The sequence below is a fragment of the Lactuca virosa genome, chromosome 1 (genome assembly GCF_052849685.1).
Source record: "Lactuca virosa cultivar CGN04683 chromosome 1, Lactuca_virosa_CGN04683_v6, whole genome shotgun sequence".
Classification (NCBI taxonomy): domain Eukaryota; kingdom Viridiplantae; phylum Streptophyta; class Magnoliopsida; order Asterales; family Asteraceae; genus Lactuca; species Lactuca virosa.
In genome coordinates, this window is record NC_136426.1 from 103,191,877 (window position 1) to 103,215,167 (window position 23,291).

Below are 23,291 nucleotides of genomic sequence, written 5' to 3' on the forward strand. Positions count from 1 at the left end.
AGAAGTGTTGTTGTTTGCGTTCGACATCTGAAATGGAAAAAGAACAAAGTTTGATTAGAAATGAATTTCCCAAATTAATCACCCAAATGAAAAATTAGGGCTAGGAACCAACAACATTATTTACTAATTAGAAGAGGGATGCCGTAATCTAATAAGTAAATAATTTGAAGGCAAGTGAATGTCGATTCACTAATTCTTCACCATGAAAAACGAAAAAGAAATTAGGTTTTAAATGTATTGAAAACTCCTAGATCTTTTGAGATACATTGAACTTTTCAATGGCATGTTTAAATCTCGATATGCCCCTCTCGTTTGTGACTCTGATGCCGAGGATCACAAAGTGGGTGTGAATAACCATGCAAACATACATGGTGCCCTCATTGTTACAGTTACCTATTCAATGTGCTGGTAAACCACACACGCTCCATTGAACTATAACAAACAATGAGTCACCCTTTGCCACCTTTGCTTAGAACCCAATTAATGTGCCGGTTAACCACACGCGCTCCATTAACGTCTTAGCAAGGGTACAAAGTGTAATTTCATGGAATTGCATCAATTCACTTTTTGCCTAAAGTAACTAAGATTGGGAATTTTGTAAAAACATTTAGTTACTTAATATAGATTCATTATACTTTTAATGAGGAAGGGTTTGCCCGATCCTACCCATTCGCCTAACGACTCTCCACCAATCAAGGAAGCGGTGGGTGAGAATGGACACTCATTAAACGGCCATTTTATAGGCCATAACCTTATACCCCCTTATAGATTGGCTTCGTGAATGAGGCCTACTAACGGTAAGACTAGCATTTAAGTTATACATATATATATATATATATATATATATATATATATATATATATATATATATATATTAATCTTATAATATTATAAGTATAGGGTTGAATTTTAAAACTTGTAAAATTCTAGGGTTTGAAATTTAAATTATTCAAATTAAACTTTTAATCACAAAACTTAAATTTCAAAACTTGAGGGCAAGTTTTTGAACTTTTCAAAACATAAAGGATCAAATAGCAAATAATATAAATTAACTAATTAATTTAATGATTATCTAAATTTGACCTAGTCAATATAACTTGCAAGACAATTTACCAATTTAATTCAAATAATTTATTATAATCATATAAGGAAATTATTATTCAATCAAATGGCAATTATCTTTTGTTTGGTCAAGGATATACTCAAATATATGATAAAATTCAGATTTTAATGACCCATAACAATTAAGGCAAGTATCCTCAAGCAAAACAGCAAGAAATCCCGAAATCTACTCTAACTGACGCTTGAACTCGCCGAGTTCCATTATGAACTCGCCGAGTTGGAGCTACTCGCCGAGTCCACAATGGGACTCGCCGAGTTCATCAGTCAGGGGCACAAAAACGATTTTTCCATGCAAAAAGCAATCAACCAAAGCATCAATTCAATAGAAATCAATCAAGGCTCTGATACCACTGATGGGTTTGAGCCATAAGAACTTTCCTATGTGCACATGCAAACCCTAATGCTTGGATCTAGGTTTCTCTAATTGAACATGCAATGTTTCCAAGGCTTACAATGCTAGATCTAGAGATAACAATTGAAACATAACACATGAAATCAGATCTAGAAGAATACCTTAAGTTGCTTGCTTGAATCTTCTTGTTCTTGGAGCTTAGAGTCACAATTGTCACTCCTCTAATGGCTTACAAACACCAACTAGCAAGAGGATGATTTGGAGAGAGAGGAGAGATGAGAAAATCGGCTCTAGGGTTTCTTTCTTACAAGAGTGGCCGATTTCTCTCACCCATAGGGTCTATTTATACTATGAGCTACTAGGGTTACATCCTTAACCCTAATTGAATAACTTAGGCCCTAAGCAATCCAAGGATCCTTCTAGATATAAGGCTTGGACGAATTTAAGATATCCTAACCCTAAAATTCGGCCACCCTAATATCCATAAGGATTCATAGCCCAAAAACACAACTATCACACATTTGACAGTTTAAGCCCCTTTATTCAATTAACCTCTTTTAGTCACCAAATTAATTCCTAATTAATTTATGACTAATATTAATTAAATAATATTATTATTCCTTTAACATATTAATATAATAATATCTCTTCTCTCTATATAAATCAACCTGTCAAGTTGCTATGGTGAAGGCAACCCAAAAGGACCATGCACAACCGGGTCAAGTACTTACCAAATATAGTTACGGGCTTAGACACTAATCCAACATATGAAAGTGACAATGAATCGGTTGAAAGTGTTGATGATTGTGATGGTAATGAATTTTGTTTAGTGTTAAAAAAAATTATTATATATAAAAATAAAATTAAACTGAAACGGTTTTGATTAGGTGCGGAATCTGATTGAATGAACGAATGCATCAACAATAGCATTTTATATTCACCAGGTGGATCATCTAAGCTATAGAAACCTAGTGTCGCGAAAGAATTTATGCCTGATGATCAGGTTACCTTTGAATCACTAAAACATGCGATCAATATGTATAGAAAATATGCAGAGCATGCTGGGTTTGATGTTCGGTTGAACACAACTTCAAGGTTTCGACATGAGAAATCAATAAAGATAAAGTATGTTGTTTGCAATCGCGCAGGGAAAATACCAGATAGAGAAGCCTGGATACACTGGATACAGACAATGGTGGAAGGAAACATAGAAACTCAAACTTTATTGTAACGGATTGTAAAGCATTGATAAAGTTTGAACGTGTTAGTATTGGAACAAATGAGTTCCAAATTAGAGAGTTTCAAGAGCTGCACAACCACCCTCTTTATACCACAGAAGAGCACAAACATTCAAAAAAAGCTAGAAAATTAAATTATGCGGACAATGAGTTTATTATCCGCGCAACAACATCAAATGTTGGTGCAATAAAGGCGCATAAACTTCGTGTTGCGTTAAAAGGTGGGTATGAGTGTGTTGGTCCTGAAGAGAGTGATTACAAAAATTTTAGGAAAAATTTGGGTAACATTATAGGCAACAAGGATGCGCAGTTGGTAGTGAATAAAATGAATGATAGGAAAACAGATTTTCCGGATTATTCTTTTGAGTACAAATGTGTGGATAGCGTGTTGAATGCTTTGTTCTGGGCTGATGAAACAGATAAGGTGTTCTGCAAGGAGTTTGGAGATGTGATATCTTTTGACGCTACCTTCCGAACAAATAAGTAAGTGTTATTGTTAGTGTTATTTTGTATGATGTGTATATTTTGATTATTTTGTTTGTATGATGTCATTAATAATGACCACTATTTGTATTCGGGTATGGAATGGTATTTGTCCCTTTTACAGCTATTGATAATCACAAAAGATATGTTACTGTTGGTGCTGGCCTACTTAGTAATAAGAAAATTGAGTCTTATCGTTGGTTGCTTGAAGCTTTTTTAAAAGCTCATGGAAAAGAACCAACATTGGTGTCAACAGACCAGGATCCAGCGATTTTGCAGGCAGTTGAAGCTGTATTCCCGAACGCCAAGCATAGATTATGCTTATGGCATATAACAAAAAAACTACAGGCAAAGGTATGTTATATGGGTAAGTGGATTACATGTGGTGAGTATATAATCAAATATGAATTTTGTTGATGAATGTACATTTATATGTTACAATGTGTGGGTAATTTGAAGTATAACAAGCATATGTGTTGACCACAAAATGGTTGTGTATCAGGTTAGTGGGGATATTCTGAAAAACACGGATTTCAGAAAACGCTTCAACAAACTACTATGGAACATATATATATATATATATATATATATATATATATATATATATATATATATATATATATATATATATATATATATATATGGATCCGCTTGAGTTCGAATTAGCGTGGAAATCATTGATGAAGGATTACAATCTGCAAGATAAACGATGGTTTAAAGACATGTATCGCAGGCGGACTTCATGGATACCAACTTAGTTTAAGGACATGCCAATGCATGGACTGATGAAAACAACTTCCAGGTCTGAAAGTGCAAATTCGTTTTTTAATAAGTACGCGCATCATGGGAATTTCCTTTTGTATTTCATGGTTAACTATGACACGACGATTGGAAAATAGCGTAACACGCAACGTCATCTTAATAATGAAACTAAGAGAATAAAGCATAAATTTTGGATGGGCACAGGATTAGAGCAACATGCAGCAAAAGTGTCCACAAATACAGTTTTTGCATAAATTCGAAAGGAGATATACAAAGGAGCTTGGAACTGTTCAATTGATAGCGTAGAAAATATTAATGGGTGGCAGGTAGTTATGATTACACATTTGGACAAAAGAAGACAATTGAAGACAAAGTGTAAGGTTAGTTCATAAGATTCATCTGAATGTACAAGCAGCCGTAATGTTAATAAGAATGTAAACAAACGAATTTAAAAAAAAATGTGTCAAATGTATGAATTAGAATTTTGTTGTAGGTGGAACTGAAGTTGCCAGAAAAGGAAGTAAAATGTGCATGTGAACTCTTCAAGCGAATGGGTATTTTGTGTCGACATGTGTTTGCAGTTCAGAAGAATAATCATATTGAGGAGATACCGAAGCAATATATTCTGCGGAGGTGGAGAAGGGATATTATTTCTAGCCATTTGTTGGTCAGTAAGAATGGGCTTGGTGAAATGGAAGATGAAACTTTTAAATTGTTAACCGAAGCATATAGTAACATATAGTACTGTCTGGAGCGTGTTCAGAATGATAAGGAAAAATTAAAAGATTTTGTGAAGAACACACGCACGATGAGGAGGGTTTTTGAGCAAGATCCGGTTAATACTATTGGATTGGATGAAAGAGATGAAGCTGTGTTTAGACTATTTTGGGTTAGTATTCCAGACCACATAGAAATTAATGTCCCCTCAGTGATACATAAAAAGGAAGTGGTACTAAGAAACGGATGGTTAGTGCAGCGGAGAAGGCATCTGCATCTTCAAAAAGTGGTTCACGAAAGTGCACAGGATGAAACTTATATGTGAATCATAATTGGAGGACTTGCAAAGTAAGAATTGCGCGTGAGAATTCCAATTGTAGTTAGGATAAGTGTTAGTTTAGTGATGTTTTGTTTATCATTAATAATTTAGTATTTATGGTATGACTTATGTTTGAACTTATGCATTGGATTTTTTTCAATTGAATAATACAAGTTTGTTTTATTTATGTTGAATTAGTTTTTATCGCATAAGTTTTGGTTGAATCTATTAGAGATAGTATGATGCTGGTGATGTTTGTGTCGATTGTATACAACCATGATATTTTATGAGATGGTGATGCGTGTGTTGATTATGTACGTTTATCATATAGGATGATATGGTTTGATGCTTGTAATGTTTGTTTTGATTGGGTATGTGATTTTATAAAATGTTAAAGCTATTGCTAGTTTAGTGGAGTAAAATAAAAAAGGACAAGGCTATACATGGTACATGTGTAGTGATGTATTAGTTGGTTATGCACATAATTTATGATGTTTTTATGACAAAAATAAGTTGGGTTGTAACTAATTTAATCACAGTTTTTAAAATCGTACCACCCGCTTATCCTATTATGTAAAAGTCTAAAACATTAATCCAACATGTGGTAACATTTTGGGTATGTAATATAAAAGCCAGCTACAAAACTCTAAGATATTAGTTTCGATTAACAATAACCACAAGATACAATCATTTTAGAATAATAAAAGATATTTTCATATAATATAAAGAAAAAAGGAAGGTACATAATCAAAAAGCAAAATAGAGACAAATAAGTTGCATTGTTCCATCTTCATACTAGTCTAAAAGTAAATAACCTACTAATCTTCCCAGACCTTAAACAAAAAAGACTTCTTAATACAACATTATTTAACCAAATTCAATCAATCTGTCATGGATCCTGGTTGCAGCATCTTTCAATATTTGTTGTCGGTTAGATGCAGGAAGCTTTTGGAATTCTACGACCTGATGAAGGATTGAATTCTTCAGCAGGTTGTAGTCAGAATTAATTATTTTGTACAGATATATAACCCTTAGTCTGGATAATTGGTTGTCATGTGCAATCGACTCTCACTTGAATCCAGTTTTGAAATCTATGATGTTTCCACCCATGAACGTTTCCATGTGATGCATCGTAAAAATACCACAGTCAATGCTATTTTTTACTGTTGCCCAAGATAGTTGGGGGATTTGTCTTGGGACATGTGAAAAGGGTTCAACATTTGGATGGAGAATAGGCCGCAAATAGTCACTCATGTATGAATGCTGGAAATAATATAGGATTATATTTTAAAAAAGGATGCATTTATATATAAAAATAATAGTGGTCTGTATTTGTATCTTACAATGAGATCTGGTAGCAGACCATATGTGTCCTGGGTGTCTTCATCTCTTTTGATGTTGTCAATGATCCAAAATGCAAGTTGTTAAAAGTCGATTACGAAAAGGAAAATATGAAATTCACGGACGACTGGTAGGAATAGCTGAAACAAATATTAAGGATATGATTAAAAAAAATTAGTGTTGGTATTGTCAATGCACTAACTAAAACTTACATCAATATCTGCTAAAGTATTAACTAAGTAATTATATAAAGTGGATATAGAAGCATACTAATTGAACATCGTGCAGTGTTGCATCAAAATCGTCAGTGGAAAGGCTCAAATTTTCTAAAAATATTTTTTGACGATCTTCCTCTGTTAACGCATTATTTTCGAGATACAAACTCTGTGAAGAAGATATAGAAAGTAAGTACAAAGGTTGTTGATAATGAATATGAGTAGTGTATTAGGAAGATGAATTTGAAGGTATAATGTGAAAATGTGGAACTCATGTATGTGCAAGCATAAATGATTATATCATGCCATACTTAATGAATGTTAGGGTTTATTGAGATTGTACTGTCAACGTGGTAGTGGCAAATAGTCTGCGAGGAGATAGATTGGAACGCAAATCTTCATCGAAATTTAATAGATGACTCCAGCAATCCAGTACGTGTCCAAACAGTTCACATTTGGGGAAAAAACCTTCCATGTGAAATGTAACACCCTGTTTATTTATTTAATAAATAAATAAATTAATGAACGAATAGAAGCCCTAAAATAAATAATTATATACCAAATGATGGTCTCGTAGAGCTAATTGTCACACTTTAAGAGATTAGGGGTTAAAAGTGTAATTTTCAGACTCAGCTTATAATTATTTATGAAGACAGGGGCTGATGGGTAACAATTAGGACTCAATATGAAAGGAATTATGGAACTAAGGGATAAAATGTAAATTCTGGGTTATATTGTAAAGATTTATGGAATCGGGGGTTAAAAAGGTAAATCCTGGATTAGTTTTGAAAATATTTCCAAGGCGGAGGGCTGTTAAGTAAATATTGTACTTAAATTGTAAGGGATTGTGATTATGAGGGTTTATATGGTAAATATCGGCCTTAATTTGAAAGAAATGAGGAAAAGAGGGATTGATGTTGTTAATATGGATGGAAGTTTGTTAGGAGCGGGATATATGAACCCGCATCCCTGGTTGCCCTAACCCTAATGGACGATGCAGCCGCTATCCTCTCTAACCATAACCTCCAGCCGCCACCATCACTTGCGATTTCTGGTACCACACCACCACCTCCGATAAAGTCATTACCCGCCGGTGTTGAAGCCAAAAACCATCAGGAACGTCGTCGCCCCACTCCTCTGCTACCGCTGTCTTGCGTTGCTGCTGCTCTTGGCTGATGACGCGCCGTCTACGGTGTTCCGTCGCCGGTGTCAGATGTTGCTGCTTTGAACCGCCACTGCGCTGCAACCGGGAAGACGCGGTCGGAGCTGCTCCGTGTCTCCTTCTTCTTTCGTTCTGCCACCTTGCGAACGTCAAGCCGCCACATTAAGCCGCCGCTGTTACCACTCGCGTTGTTGCTGTCGTCGCCAGCCGCCACCAGGTGGGTGGCTGGGGTGTTTGTTACAATTAGAAGCATGTGTTTGTGTTGTGCGTGACTTCGTTTGACCGGAAAAGCCACTGCCACCACCGTGAGGTGGTGGCTGCCGCCGTGTACCACCATGGGTGGGTATATTTTCGTGTGTATGTGTTTGTAATTAGATTAGGGTGTGCGTGTATTGATCGGATGGGCTTTGTAACTGTAAAAAAATTTGATTAATGAAAGAAAACCGAAAACCACCACCTTAGGGTGGTGACTGCCGCCTCCTGCCGCCACCGGCCGCCGTGCCGGGTGGCGGTGTGCCTTGTCTCGTTATGTTGATTTATTTGGGGTGCTTGAAACCCTAATGGGCCCAAAGAAGCCTTAATGGGCTTAGTGAAACCCTATTGGGCCTAATGAAGCCCTAATTGACATTAAAGCCCAAACATGTGTCTAATGGGTCTAATGGACCCTAATTGACCTTAGGAAACCCTAATGGGCTTAAGGACCTAGCTATTGGGCCTATTGGTCTAAGATGGGGTTGGAAACCCTAATTAGGGTTTAGAAAACCCTAATATTGGATTTATGAGCTTGGACTTTGGGACCCACTTTTGGGCCATTGGAATGGAATTGTGTGATTAAGCCCAAATCACACCATATGACTTATTTAGAAGAATGATGGACTTAATGGATTAAGTCCTTATTGGGTTAAGTAGGAAACCTAACCCTAATTGTCATTCTATGTGAAACCCTAATCTCATTTGGGTTTATTATTGGGCCTCTTTATTGGGCCTTGATGATCGGGTTATTAATTGGCCATCCAAAGTCAAGCAATTGGACTAGAATAATTTAATGGGCCTAGGATAAGGCCCATGTAAGGGGTTTGGGCCCAATTTGGAAAATTGGGCCATAGTTTGGGCCTTAATGATTATATGATGTTGGGCCTTAGAATAAGACCATGTATAGGCCTGGGCCCAATTTGGAAAATTGGGTCACGTGTTGGGCTTGATTCCTAATTGACTTTGGGCCTATGGATTGGGCCTTGGGCTTGAATGAGCCAAGCTTGGGGCAATGTAGTAATTATCCAAAGAATGTACTACTGGTTATGTGTTGGGACCCAATTATTAATTGGGTGATGTTTTGATATTGACAGATCGGGAATCTATCATCCAGCAGCTGGGGTCGAGTCTGCGGGACTTCAGCAGTGTGGGGTTGAGTCTACAGGACTTCAGCAGTGCGAGGTGAGTTACCTTCCAGTAGCGGTGGGTCTACGGCCACAATGCCGGCCCACCAATAGGAGTTGTTGTTAGATGATTGTCTTTGTGATAATTGTCGATGTTTGCTACTACCTGTTATGTTTATGTGCTAGCATGATATGATGTTATGTGATAGTGGTAGTAGGGGGTGAAATAGTCCCCGGTTACCGGTCGATAGGGCCGAAGGGGTAGATTAGTACCCAACTATGCTAGACAGATTATGATATATGTGATATGATATTATGTGGTAGTAGTAGGGGTGAAATAGTCCCCACTTACCGGTCGACAGGACCGAAGGGGTAGGCCAGCACCCAGATATGCTAGGCAGTATATGACTTATGTGTTTATGCTATGCTTTTATGTGGTAGTGTTGGGGGGGTGAAATAGTCCCCGGTTACCGGTTGAAAGATACCGAAGGGGAGGCCAGCACCCAGATATGCTAGGCAGTATCCGGTCGAGAGGACCGAAGGGGAGCCCAGCACCCAGGTATGTTAGGCAGTATCTGGTCAAGAGGACCGAAGGGGAGGCTAGCACCCAGATATGCTAGGCAGTATCCGGTCGAGAGGACCGAAGGGGGAGGTCGGGCACCCATATATGCCTGACAGTATATATATGTTATATGATTGTGTGGTATGTGGTATGATGGGGGAACTCACTAAGCTTTGTGCTTACGGTTTACAGTTTTGGTTTCAGGTACTCGTTTTCAAAGGAAAGGAGTCGGCTTGATCGCAACGCATCACACTATGTTTTCCGCACATGAGATCTTTGGGATTACACTCTGATATGGTTTTATGATAATATGTTTTGATTATTGACACTTTGGTTTTGACATGAGATATTAATATGGATGTTTTTATACTGATGGTTTTATATAATAACTTAATTAAAACGAAATTTTTGGCCTTGAATTTTGGGACGTTACAAGTTGGTATCAGAGCCTTGGTTTTAGGGATTCGGACATGCTCTCGGGTGTGTCTGAACTCAAACTAAGGGCTTGGTATGAAAATTTTCAAAAGTAAAACCATTTTATATAAAAAAAAGAGTTTGAAAAGAATCTGAAAAGAGAAAAGAACTTTGAGAAAAACAAAGTGTGTGATGCGTGCAATCAGTCGAGCTCAAGTAAGTTTTTCCCCAAGATACCCATACATGTTATGTTATGATATGATATGATATGGTTATGAGAATTGCATGCTAGATTAGGGCTAAGGATCTAGGAGGATGCCTTATATGCCTATTGTATGTGCTTGTAGACTTGCATGCTAGTACTGATCAGCCAGTAATAGGATAGCCTGTTTAGGTTATGCCTGATTGTATGAGCCTTTGAATTGCATGTACAGATTCCTGATTAGAGGATAGAATGATCTGATTAGAATATGATGGTTAGATTTTCCATTGTCTGAATGCTGCTTGCTTTGTGCTTTGTGGGACTCTTAGTAATGTGAGCTAACTATTAAGTGAATATGCTAAGTCACATGGGACACAGGCCCGATAATCTCAGAGTGAGAGACTTGACCCTATTACGCAGCTCTTGTCTGAGTCCAACCGTTCTAGGGATGGGTCTTTTACTCGAAGGATTATCTGATCTCTGTTGCATGTGGCTATATTCATGAGGTTGCTAGTTGACATTACTGGGAATCTTTCAGCAGCTGAGGACTGGGTGAGTCGGGAACCTAGGGAAGCCTAGGATATATTTCAGTGAGTTAGTAGTGAGGTTCAGTGAGACTTGGGTGTAACAGTTTGAGGAAGTGACTTGGAGGATTCGGGAGGATTGCTGAGGAAAGTATGGATAGGTGTGGAAGGTAGTATTGGGCCCGTACTACTTAAAGCATAGGATCCATACTCGAATTAGTTAGAGTCTTGGAGAATCTAAGAAGCTTCAGGGAAGAGTTTGTGACCCAGTTTGGGGACAGAGGATGTTCCAGTTGTTTCAGCTTACCCATTGGCAAGCGAGATAGTGAGCGTGACAGGGTGTCAGACCCTGAAGGATATGATTTCCAAGAAGTTGCAGATGCGAGATCGATTTGGAGCACCCTAGAAAGAGAGGGTTGTGCTAGGTGGGTATAGTAGAGGATCCCGAGAAGAGACCCATGACTTCTGATCATCGGTTGAAGGGCCAGCAGGGCCAGAGTCAGTGCAACGCGTGTAACATCCCAAAAATACCAGCTAAAAATTTCATTTTTAAATTAGGTTAATACATAAAAACATCGTTACAAAACATTCATAATATTAATTTATGTCTGAGAACCGGTAACATCATAGTAAAATATTCAGAGTACATCCCAGAAAATCCATAGTGCGGAAAACATGAGAGTGTGTGATATGCCGCTACCGCGCCGACTCCTTTCCCCTAGCTGAAGAGGTACCTGAAAACAAAACTATAAAACGTAAGCACGAAGCTTAGTGAGTTCCCCCATAATGCCACATACCATGTAATTATATAATGAATAGCTAAGGGATACGGGCCTCGTCCACACCCATAGAGATACAGGCCTCGCCCACACTCTACTATCCATGGAGATACGGGCCTCGCCCACACTCCGCTACTAAACCATAACATACAAGTATCACACAGACAACAAGTATAAGCAATTCTATCATACTGGCATATAACACAATCAAACTCAGCTATGAGATACGGGCTCCGCCCACACTCCGATACTAACATATCGTCTATACGGGCCGGCCTTGGTGCCTTAGACCCGTCCCTACTGGAAGGAAACTCACCTCGAGAGTAGCTGCCGAAAACCTGCTCAGACTACGCCTGGCTGCCGCACCGGTAATCCCTCCGGCTATAAATCCGTAAACATGGATTAGGTGCTCATAAATACCCTTAAGGTCAAATGACTGGTCAAAGTCAACTCCTTGGTCAAAGTCAACCTTCTGATTGACTGGACTCGCCGAGTCCATATGGCGACTCGCCGAGTCCTTCTATGTCTAGCCCGACTCTGACTCATCGGGTCCCTGTTCCCACTCACTGAGTCAGCCTGACTCGCTAGACGGGGACAACTAACAAACCCGCGACTGGACTCGCCGAGTCCAAGGGGGGACTCGCCGAGTCCGACGAACAGATCTCACAAATCGCTCCAATCTTCCATCAGAACATCATCCTTGGAGATTTGGAGATTCTGGGACTATAGCTACACGTTAAATTGCTAATTCCACGTGCGACTACGGAGGGTTGGACCTCCTACACTTAAACCCTTCTTATCCTAGTGACTGATCATATGACTCGCCGAGTTGGAAGAACAACTCGTCGAGTTCAAGGCCATATTCAAGGGACTCGCCGAGTTTGAAGAGCGACTCGCCGAGTACCAGACAATCTTCATAGGACTCGCCGAGTTGTTTATCCAACTCGCCGAGTCTAAGGCCATCTTCATGGACCTCGCCGAGTGCACTTTGGCACTCGCCGAGTACCCTTCGACTCTTCACCCATTCTGGCCAAAACTGAGACATGCAATGGTTCCAAACCATAATTCTAAGCTCCTAGGGCATAAACACACGGAGTTTGGGAGGTTTTAAGGGCTTGTAATCCACATATAAAGGACAAAAAGGGAATCTATTTTACTAAGGATCAAGAAGGAGCTTTCTTACCTGGTTAGGAGCTTCTCTCAGGGTAGATTTCGGATCTACCACACTTCCTTGCACCCTCCAACTTCCTCCTTCTTCTTCTAAGCTTCAAACTTCCTTCACCAAGCCAAAATCACTCACAAGGATCAAAATGGGCTAGGGTTTCGCTCTACAGTTCTTCTGGAAGAGAATGGGACGAAATGGGTGTTTTAGAATGGGTAAAATAGGGTGCAATGTCTGAAAATAGAGTTTCATCTAGACAGGTGGACTCGCCGAGTCCATGCATCGACTCGCCGAGTTCACCGCTCAAATCCCGTGTCCACCCTGCTGCTACTCGGCGAGTCGGGACGCAGACTCGCCGAGTTCGTGGCAAAATTAAGATAAAAACTTAAATAAAATCATACCATGAACCCGGTGTTACAAATCTCCCCCACTTATTTTAGACTTCGTCCTCGAAGTCTGCCGCTCCCTTCCGGAACAGCTCCGGATAATGCTCCATCATCTCATCCGCGGGCTCCCAAGTCCATTCCGAGTCCTCCCGATGTTGCCATTGCACCTTCACCAGCTCCACCCTTTTGTTCCTCAGTTCCTTCGACTTCCGGTCTAGGATAGCCACAGGCCGCTCGATATAATTCAGGCTGTCATCAACCTGGATGTCCTCCAAAGGTACCACTGCTGAATCGTCCACCAGGCACTTCCGCAGCTGGGAGACGTGGAAAGTGTTGTGGATCTGACTGAGTTCGGCTGGCAGGTCCAGCCGATATGCCACCTTGCCCACTCGGCTGCAACCCTAAACGGTCCAATATACCTGGGACCCAAATTGCCCCGTTTCCTGAATCGGATGACGCCCTTCCACGGCGACACTTTCAGGAGAACCATATCCCCGACCTGGAACTCCAGGTCTGATCGGCGCCTATCGGCATAACTCTTCTGCCGACTCTGAGCAGTCTGAAGCCTGCTCCGGACCTGCTGAATCTTCTCTGTCGTCTTGAGCACTACTTCGGTGCTCCCCATGACTCTCTGTCCAACCTCGCCCCAACATATCTTTCAGAGTCTGGATGGTTTGCTCGCTCTAGCCATCCGTCTGGGGGTGAAGGCGGTGCTGAAATGCAGACGAGTACTCAACTCGTCGTGGAATTTCTTCCAAAACCTGGAAGTGAACCGAACATCCCTATAGATCACTTATACTTGGCCAATGCTCAGCTAGTTCCGCTGTGAGTGACTTGTCACTTCCTAATAAACCAGCTATTCTGCCCGAACTTGCACTTAGGGCACAATTACTAACATTGCCCAAACGCTGAAACTGCCCGAACACTGAACTGCCTGAAGCAGTATGCTGCCACATGGTTGCTTTCCAAAATCTAACGAGACCTCCCTGGTCTCAGTTAGTTCACCAATTATCTGAAATACCGGGTTCCGGCCCGGTTGCGGACCCAAAGGACTCCCACTTAGTCGCCTCACACGACTTCTGAACAAATTCCTTCTCTAGAACTAGTTGCCACTAGTTTCCATGCCACTGAGACTCTAACAACCTCCCGATCCAACCGATCGGGTTCGTACGTCGAATCCTGACGTCACCAAATACAGGCTAAAAGTGATTGCCTCCTAACCGATGGTAGCCCTATATCACAAGCAATCTTATATAGTCCATTGCTTCCCTGACGCCACAACTGCAGTGGCATTCCTGCAGTCGTATCACTGACTCAACCCGATCTAATCCTTCGGGGTAATTCCGAAATCCAATCCGTGGATTTCCATATCCTTACTGCTACACCCGAACTGGTGGGTACTACTGTTCCTTCCGCGTCCTAACAACGCGCTCACGCTATCTACCAACCAAGTGAAGGTTGCGGCTACACCCACAAACTTACATCACTCAAGCACTATCTGCTGCCAGTGAATGCTATGGCTACACCCGCAGACTTACAACACTCTAACACTATCTGGCTGTTAGTGAATGCTACGGCTACACCCGTAGACTTACAACACTCTAACGCTATTTGGCTGTTAGTGAATGCTACGGGAAAACGATCTCCTTTTTGGCAAGTTTTTCCGAACTTCCTTCTCGCACTATCCTCTAACCATACAGCCGCTTGGGCTGTCTTCCTTCCACACAAGCATGCGAAACTTATCCCAGTTTCAAGACTGTTCCTACTTCTGAATCCTTGGATGATTCTCCCCCACTTTGATTCAACTAACGTTCCACAACACACAATACTGGAAGGATTCTCAATCCTTCCGATCACCCATGACCAATCTCCTAGAACCCACGCTTACCATTGCTAGGGTTGCAATACCAGCTAATCCAAAAGATCACACAACTTCTAAAATTCCGAATAAATCTCCGGTAATAACCCGCTAGACCCAGGAAGTTCCGAATCTCAATTGGAGACCTCGGAATCTCCCACTGCATCACGACCTCTAACTTGGCCGGATCGACTTGAATATCCTTCTGATTGACAAGGTGCCCAAGAAATTGCACCCCGCGCAACCAGAACTCACAATTGAAGAACCTTGCAAAAATTCTCTCCCTCCTTAAAGTCTCTAGCACCTCCCTCAGGTGCTTCTCGTGATGCTCCTCAGTCTTGGAAAGGATTCCCCATCCCTCCTATCATTTAAAGGCTCGATCCGCTGACAATCAACATTTATCTCTGCTGGCTCTTCAACTAACCCATCATCAGACCTAAACCAGCCTTGTCAACTAGTCGAGCACCTTTCAATCCCCGATTGTTCCTGCTTCATTGACTGCATCCTGAGAACCTGCGCTTAAGGGGAAACATCTTCGAACTACTATCCTATCGTCCTCTGGTTACCCTACTGGGAACTCAAGCTTACCACTGATGAGAATATAACCGATCTAAATACAAATAACACCTTCCTGAAAATAGTGAGACACTACCGAGTCCTATTCATACTTGCTACTAATACTGCATCTGAAGTAACCTACTCTACAGGGAATGTCCTCAACTATTGTTCTAGTATCCAAGGTATGCAGATGGCATATAACTCAATCATAAGCAGGCCATAAAATTCCGAAATATTATTATCCTTACTGATGCAGAACTATAACAATAAAATCATAACATAAGCTGATAGGGAGAGGAAGATTCATACCCGCAATAAAATCATAACTTTGATTGAAATCGTCTGTGACTTAGCACACCGGTGGTGGGGTTTTTTTATGGTGATGAAGGTTACTTTAATTCACTGATCGGTATTGGTGATGAAGGTGAAGGTAAATGACTTTGATTTCATACTTTTTTTTCTTTAATGATTATGTAAAACGAAAAAGAATTGTTAATTTCTATTAATTTTTTTTGCGAATGGAACATTGTTATTATGAACAATCACTTAAGATATGTATTCATTTGTTATAAAAATGATTTAAGTAATAATCACTATTGTTCTTATGTAGTTCTGATTGAAATGATTGAAATGATTTATCCTGATGTATGATTCAATCGTGAATGAAAATAAAATCAATAGTAAAATCAATAGTGATTTACTTAGTTGTTCTCTAGTTATTAAATGGAAGAATATGATAATTAATAATGACTGAATAATGTGTTAATCACTAATGATTTTATTCAGTGATGATTATAATGAATTGTATGTACGTATCTAATTTACTCGTGACACATATACAGTTGTTATTCCACTAATTTGTATAATCTTAGTTATCTATAAATCATTGCTGAATTTATGAAATTATATGGTATGATGTTGATACATATTTAATCTTAGTTATCTCATCCGACCATCAAGCTGCCCGGCTCCAGAGTCAGAGCCAGATCCCTCCCCGGCACCTGAACTGCCAACTGATATCTCGCGCAACGTCACCATGCTGAAAACATATCACAATAACTGTCAGAATACTCATCGCTGTTGAGGGTTCTCACATATACTCCACAATTTCCTTGGTTTCTTCCTGGCCCCTCTTGAGTCGGGTACGGATCCTCTGCTTTCAGTAGTACGGGCGCACACTACCTTCCACATCTATCCGTACTTTCCTCAAGAGTTACCTTAACTCAACCAAGTCTCTTCTACTGCTACTGATCTCTACTACTCTCATCATAGGCTTGCCCTAGGGAAATCTCTGACTCTACCCAAACCAGTCCTCAGCTGCTGAAGGCCTCCTTGTAATGCCAATTAGCCATCACCTGAATACCATCACATGTGACGAGGCTCAGATAATCCTTCGAGTAAGAGACTCGTCCCTATAACGGTTAGACTCAAACGAGAGCTGCGCAATAGGTCCAAATCCAGCACTCTTAGATTATTCAACCCTGATCACATGTGACGTGACGTATTCACATAATGGCTAACTCCCATCACTCCGAGCCCTACTAAGCACGAAGCAAGCAGCATTCGGACACAGGAAACTACTCACGCAAACCTATCCTCATAACGAGAAATTGTACTAGCATACAATGATAAGCTCCTACTATCAGGCATAACCTAAACAGGCTATCCTACTGTTGTCTACTCAATACTAGCATGCAGTTCTCAATAAGTTGAAACACATAAATCAGGCACATAAGGCATCATTCCTAGATCCTTAGTCCTATTCTAGCATGCTGTTCTACTGAAGCTAAAACTGATAATCATAACATAAACTTGTACGGGTACTTTGGGGAAAACTTACTTGAGCTCGGCCGGTCGCGCACATCACACACTTCGTTCTTTTTAGAAACCCCTTTTACTTAGTCTTTAGAAAATCATTTCTTTATAAAAATCTTTTAAACCCTCGATTTGAGTCCAGACACCCCCGAAGGTGTGTCCGAATCCCTCAAACCAGGGCTCTGATACCAACTTGTAACATCCCAAAAATACCAGCTAAAAATTTCATTTTTAAATTAGGTTAATACATAAAAACATCGTTACAAAACATTCATAATATTAATTTATGTCTGAGAACCGGTAACATCATAGTAAAATATTCAGAGTACATCCCAGAAAATCCATAGTGCGGAAAACATGAGAGTGTGTGATATGCCGCTACCGCGCCGGCTCCTTTCCCCTAGCTGAAGAGGTACCTGAAAACAAAACTATAAAACGTAAGCACGAAGCTTAGTGAGTTCCCCCATAATGCCACATACCATGCAATTATATAATGAATAGCTAAGGGATACGGGCCTCGCCCACACCCATAGAGATACGAGCCTCGCCCACACTCTACTATCCATGGAGATACGGGCCTCGCCCACACTCCGCTACTAAACCATAACATACAAGTATCACACAGACAACAAGTATAAGCAATTCTATCATACTGGCATATAACACAATCAAAATCAGCTATGAGATACGGGCTCCGCCCACACTCCGATACTAACATATCGTCTATATGGGCCGGCCTTGGTGCCTTAGACCCGTCCCTACTGGAAGGAAACTCACCTCGAGAGTAGCCGCCGAAAACCTGCTCAGACTACGCCTGGCTGCCGCACCGGTAATCCCTCCGGCTATAAATCCGTAAACATGGATTAGGTGCTCATAAATACCCTTAAGGTCAAATGACTGGTCAAAGTCAACTCCTTGGTCAAAGTCAACCTTCTGATTGACTGGACTCGCCGAGTCCATAATGCGACTCGCCGAGTCCATATGGCGACTCGCCGAGTCCTTCTATGTCTAGCCCGACTCTGACTCATCGGGTCCCTGTTCCCACTCACTGAGTCAGCCTGACTCGCTAAACGGGGACAACTAACAAACCCGCGACTGGACTCGCCGAGTCCAAGGGGGGACTCGCCGAGTCCGACGAACAGATCTCACAAATCGCTCCAATCTTCCATCAGAACATCATCCTTGGAGATTTGGAGATTCTGGGACTATAGCTACACGTTAAATTGCTAATTCCACGTGCGACTACGGAGGGTTGGACCTCCTACACTTAAACCTTTCTTATCCTAGTAACTGATCATATGACTCGCCGAGTTAGAAGAACAACTCGTCGAGTTCAAGGCTATATTCAAGGGACTCGCCGAGTTTGAAGAGCGACTCGCCGAGTACCAGACAATCTTCATAGGACTCGCCGAGTTGTTTATCCAACTCGCTGAGTCTAAGGCCATCTTCATGGACCTCGCCGAGTGCACTTTGGCACTCGCCGAGTACCCTTCGACTCTTCACCCATTCTGGCCAAAACTGAGACATGCAATGGTTCCAAACCATGATTCTAAGCCCCTAGGGCATAAACACACGGAGTTTGGGAGGTTTTAAGGGCTTGCAATCCACATATAAAGGACAAAAAGGGAATCTATTGTACTAAGGATCAAGAAGGAGCTTTCTTACCTGGTTAGGAGCTTCTCTCAGGGTAGATTTCAGATCTACCACACTTCCTTGCACCCTCCAACTTCCTCCTTCTTCTTCTAAGTTTCAAACTTCCTTCACCAAGCCAAAATCACTCGCAAGGATCAAAATGGGCTAGGGTTTCGCTCTACAGTTCTTCTGGAAGAGAATGGGACGAAATGGGTGTTTTAGAATGGGTAAAATAGGGTGCAATGTCTGAAAATAGAGTTTCATCCAGACAGGTGGACTCGCCGAGTCCATGCATCGACTCGCTGAGTTCACCGCTCAAATCCCGTGTCCACCCTGCTGCTACTCGGCGAGTCGGGACGCAGACTCGCCGAGTTCATGGCAAAATTAAGATAAAAACTTAAATAAAATCATACCATGAACCCGGTGTTACAACGCGTGCAGGGCAGTGCACAATGGAGTTTGTCGCTCCAAGGTTTTAGGCTACTATAGGGTAGCGAGGTTGGTCATGTCAGCAGAAAGGGGATCAGTATTCCTCCAGATGTTGCGGGTATGTCATTTTCCATTGCTATTAGGTGGACGTTTGGAATATGTATCGCTCTGGAATTGTGAGTGAGTTTGGATAAGTCAGACCTCTGGTCGGTTTTTCTGCTAGTGTTTGGGTTATCAAGGATCATATATGCCATCCTGCGGAGTGGGTTCCGCGCATACCGTTATCATTTTGGATCTTTGTCGGGATCTACGTAGGAGTATTATTTAGAGGATACTCGGTCAGGGTTGGAGTGGTAGTTCTCCAGTGAGGTCAACGTTCAGGGATTCTATCATTGTTCATGTATGGTCGTTAGTTGTCTATGGACGAACTTTGGAGTTCAAGGCACTACCGTTGCTAGGACAGAGCTGGTGACATGAAGAGGGTAGTGTCAGTCGCGGGTGTTAGATGCATACGTGGTTGGTCATCGCATGATCAAGAGAATTGTATTTTCGCACGGGCTCTGTTCGGTTAGAGTTCAGTGGTACTGCAAGATTGGAAATGGGAACGAGGATTCGTTAGCCAGAGTGAAGATTGAGACCTTCAATTGACAGCAGGGGAGATGGATTGAGGTGTCAGATTGGACCAGATTTCAAGAGTACTCTTCACGATTTCTACTTAGTGAAAGCGTTTCCTCACCACCATTTTCATGAATCGGAGAGAAACCTTATGACACTTAGATTTTTATGGTGTATGTGTTCCTATCCATGTGAATTTGTCAAACCATAATCACAAGACAAGGTTAGTGACAAATCCAAACTCATATGGACCGAACTTGTGCAATCTTAATTTCTTGCCACTTGGCAGCACAAGGGCCTGCCATTGCTTCCAAGTTGTTATGCACCCAATGCAAAACCAACTTTAACTGGAATGGGCACAGAAATGTCAACACGATAGGTTATAAACCTCAAGTCGTGTGCTAGTGAAGAACTTCAGGTTTTTATTCTTGATTAGTTCTTGGAACTTTTAAGAGCTTTAAGACTCCCACTGTCCTCTTGATATATAAGACTCTCTTGCCAAGAACCATTCCTTGACAAACAAATATTCAAGGGATAGTGCGGATTCTTATCAAGACAAACACTTCACACAATTGGCCTTAGTTGGTCTTTGTTTTATCCAAAACATCACAACTTACCAATTTCAAATGTACAAGAGTAGGACACCTTTTACTCTTACATTTGACTAGTGTTAATAAACCTTCTTTAAGATGTGTCACTCAAGTTACAATCTTGGAGTATGACTCTAAGACTTGTTTAGAAACGAAGTATGATTCATCTTTTTGATTTTAACCATTTCAACAATCCACGATTTATCTTCTTAGCTAAACAAATGCACTAATATGTCCTTAGAGAATCAATTGTGATATGGTTTCATAATCACTAAGATAATCATAAAACAAGATACTCAAGTACTCTCCCATCTTTTCAGATTGGAGAAACTTTTATCTTCCTGCCTTATTTGATTCTTCTTATTCGTTTTGCCTAACATTAATACCTTTCCAATGTTTCAGAATATACCCAAACTTGTAAGTATAACCATATTTACTAACCTTTAGTAAATCATGACGAATAGTCTTATCGATCTTTGTGGTGGGCTTAACCAGTGCACAAGAATGTGTACTCGATCCCTTAGTCCTTCACTTGACTCACATATACATGTAAACAAGGAATTAGTCTTAATTTTCCAAAGATGAAAATTCTCATTCTTCATACAACTTGCATGATTCCAAGTTTCTACCCAACTGAAACTTGGGTGATGAGAATCTTTCCTTATTTGGTAAATTATGACACTACCACAGTCGAAAGAATCAAATCCATTTTCCAATATTGCTATCAATGGAAACATATAAACAACAAATTCTCACAAATGCCACTGTAAGGATATTTTAAAATAAAATAAAACCTTTTCTTTTATTTTAGAACTTTGCGGAAAACCTTATCCTTACAATGCAAATGCATGTGAAAAACTATGTTGTTATGTATTCCTAAGCAATCTATCACAACTCTTTAAGTAACAACTCAAAATTCTTCCTCTAAGCTTCCTCTTCACTTTGATTCTTAAAACATCAAAATGTGATCTAGTCACATCATGTAATAAGAATCTCCAAATAGGAACTTAATAGAGTTAGATAATGGACTTTTACCTGAAGTAGAGTCAAAACATTTGACTTTACCGTCCTTACAGACTATCAGGTAAATTTGGCCAGCTTCGCAACCAGTGCTCAAAATCATTGCTGACTCAGCAGCACCAAGCAAATAGGTAAGATCATTAAGGGTGATGTCATGGTCTGTCATATAGTAGCTCTAAAGGAACTCACTATGTGACTTAGAAAGTGATTGAAGATCCAACTTTCTCAAGACTTTGACACCCAACTCTCCCTGCTTGTCAATATGTGACTTCATCTTTAAGATGTGATCATACATAAACCTTGCTTGCCAATAGGGCTTGAGTGACCTTGAACTTGTGGGTTAGGGAAATTAATTGAAGGGGTGGAGGAAGTGAAATTCCAAGAGATTTGGGAAGATCATATATGTCTAAACTAGACATCTAAAATGGGAGATATTCAAGTTAGTTGATTTAAGTCCTTAATATAACACCCAATATGAAATATTAAGGCTAGGACCCAACACAATATTTTACGACTTGGAAGAGGGATGCCGTAATCCAAGCTATGAAATATTTGAAGGTAGGCGAATGACGATTCACCAATTTCCACCATGAAATACGAAATAAATTATTAGGTTTTATTTGGTTTTGAAACTCCTAGATCTTTTGAGATTCATTGAACTTTTCAATGGCATGTTTCAATCTCGATTGTGCCCTTTCAGATTTTGTGACTGGGATGCCGAGGATCACAAAACAAGGTGTGAATAACCATGCAAATTCACTTGGTACCCTTAATATTATCACCTAATCGATGTGCCGGTTAACCACACACGCTCCATCGATCTATGATAAACATTAAGTTATCCTTCGCCACTCTTACTAGTCCATGTTAGTGTGCCGGTTAACCACACACGCTCCACTAACGACTTGGTAAGGTACAAAGGGTAAATTTCATGGGTTAGCACCAAATTCACATTTTCCTAAGTAACTAAGATTGGGAATTAATAAGTGTTTAGTTACTTAGTATTTATCATTAATACTTTTAATGAAGGGAGAATTATAGTCTTGTCAAACCCGTTCGGCTAACGACCCTCCACCAGTCAAGGAAGCGGTGGGCGAGAGTGGACACCCATTAAACCGCCATTTTATAGGCAGTAACCTTATACCCCCCTTATAGATCGGCTTCGTGAATGAGGCCTACTAACGGTAAGACTGACTTTTACTCTTATACATATATATAAATATTAAACCTATAATATTATAATAGTATAAGGGTTGAATTTTAAACTATTAAAATTCTAAGGTTTAACTTGGAACTAAAGTATTCATGGGGGGAAACTTTACAAATTCCAAAACTTGAAGGCAAGTTTTGAACAATTCAAACACCTTTTTCAATTCCATAACTTATGAATTTAAAGTAGTTTTAATAAAAACTCTTCAAGTTCCATAACTTGAGGACAAGTTATGGAAGACTTTAAAAAACATTTAAGGAAAAATAAACTTTTCATTTTCATAACCTATGAGTTTAAAGTAGTTTAATGAATAAACTCTTCAAGTTCCATAACTTGAGGACAAGTTATGGAAGACTTTAAAATCATTCAAGAAAATAAGACTCTTCATTTTTCCTAACTTATGGAAATCTTATGAGTTTTAAAGAATCATAAATGTGACTTTTCATAT

General features: G+C 40.2%; 1 protein-coding gene across 1 annotated transcript; it reads left to right on the plus strand.

Annotated features, from left to right (window-relative positions):
* The first annotated feature begins 2,462 nt into the window (after window positions 1-2,462).
* Window positions 2,463-3,199, plus strand: LOC145118576 (protein FAR1-RELATED SEQUENCE 5-like). Its single transcript, XM_079054277.1, has 2 exons — window positions 2,463-2,701; window positions 2,743-3,199. The coding sequence occupies exons 1-2, from the start codon at window positions 2,463-2,465 to the stop codon at window positions 3,197-3,199; spliced, it is 696 nt and encodes a 231-aa protein (XP_078910403.1).
* Window positions 3,200-23,291: the final 20,092 nt, after the last annotated feature.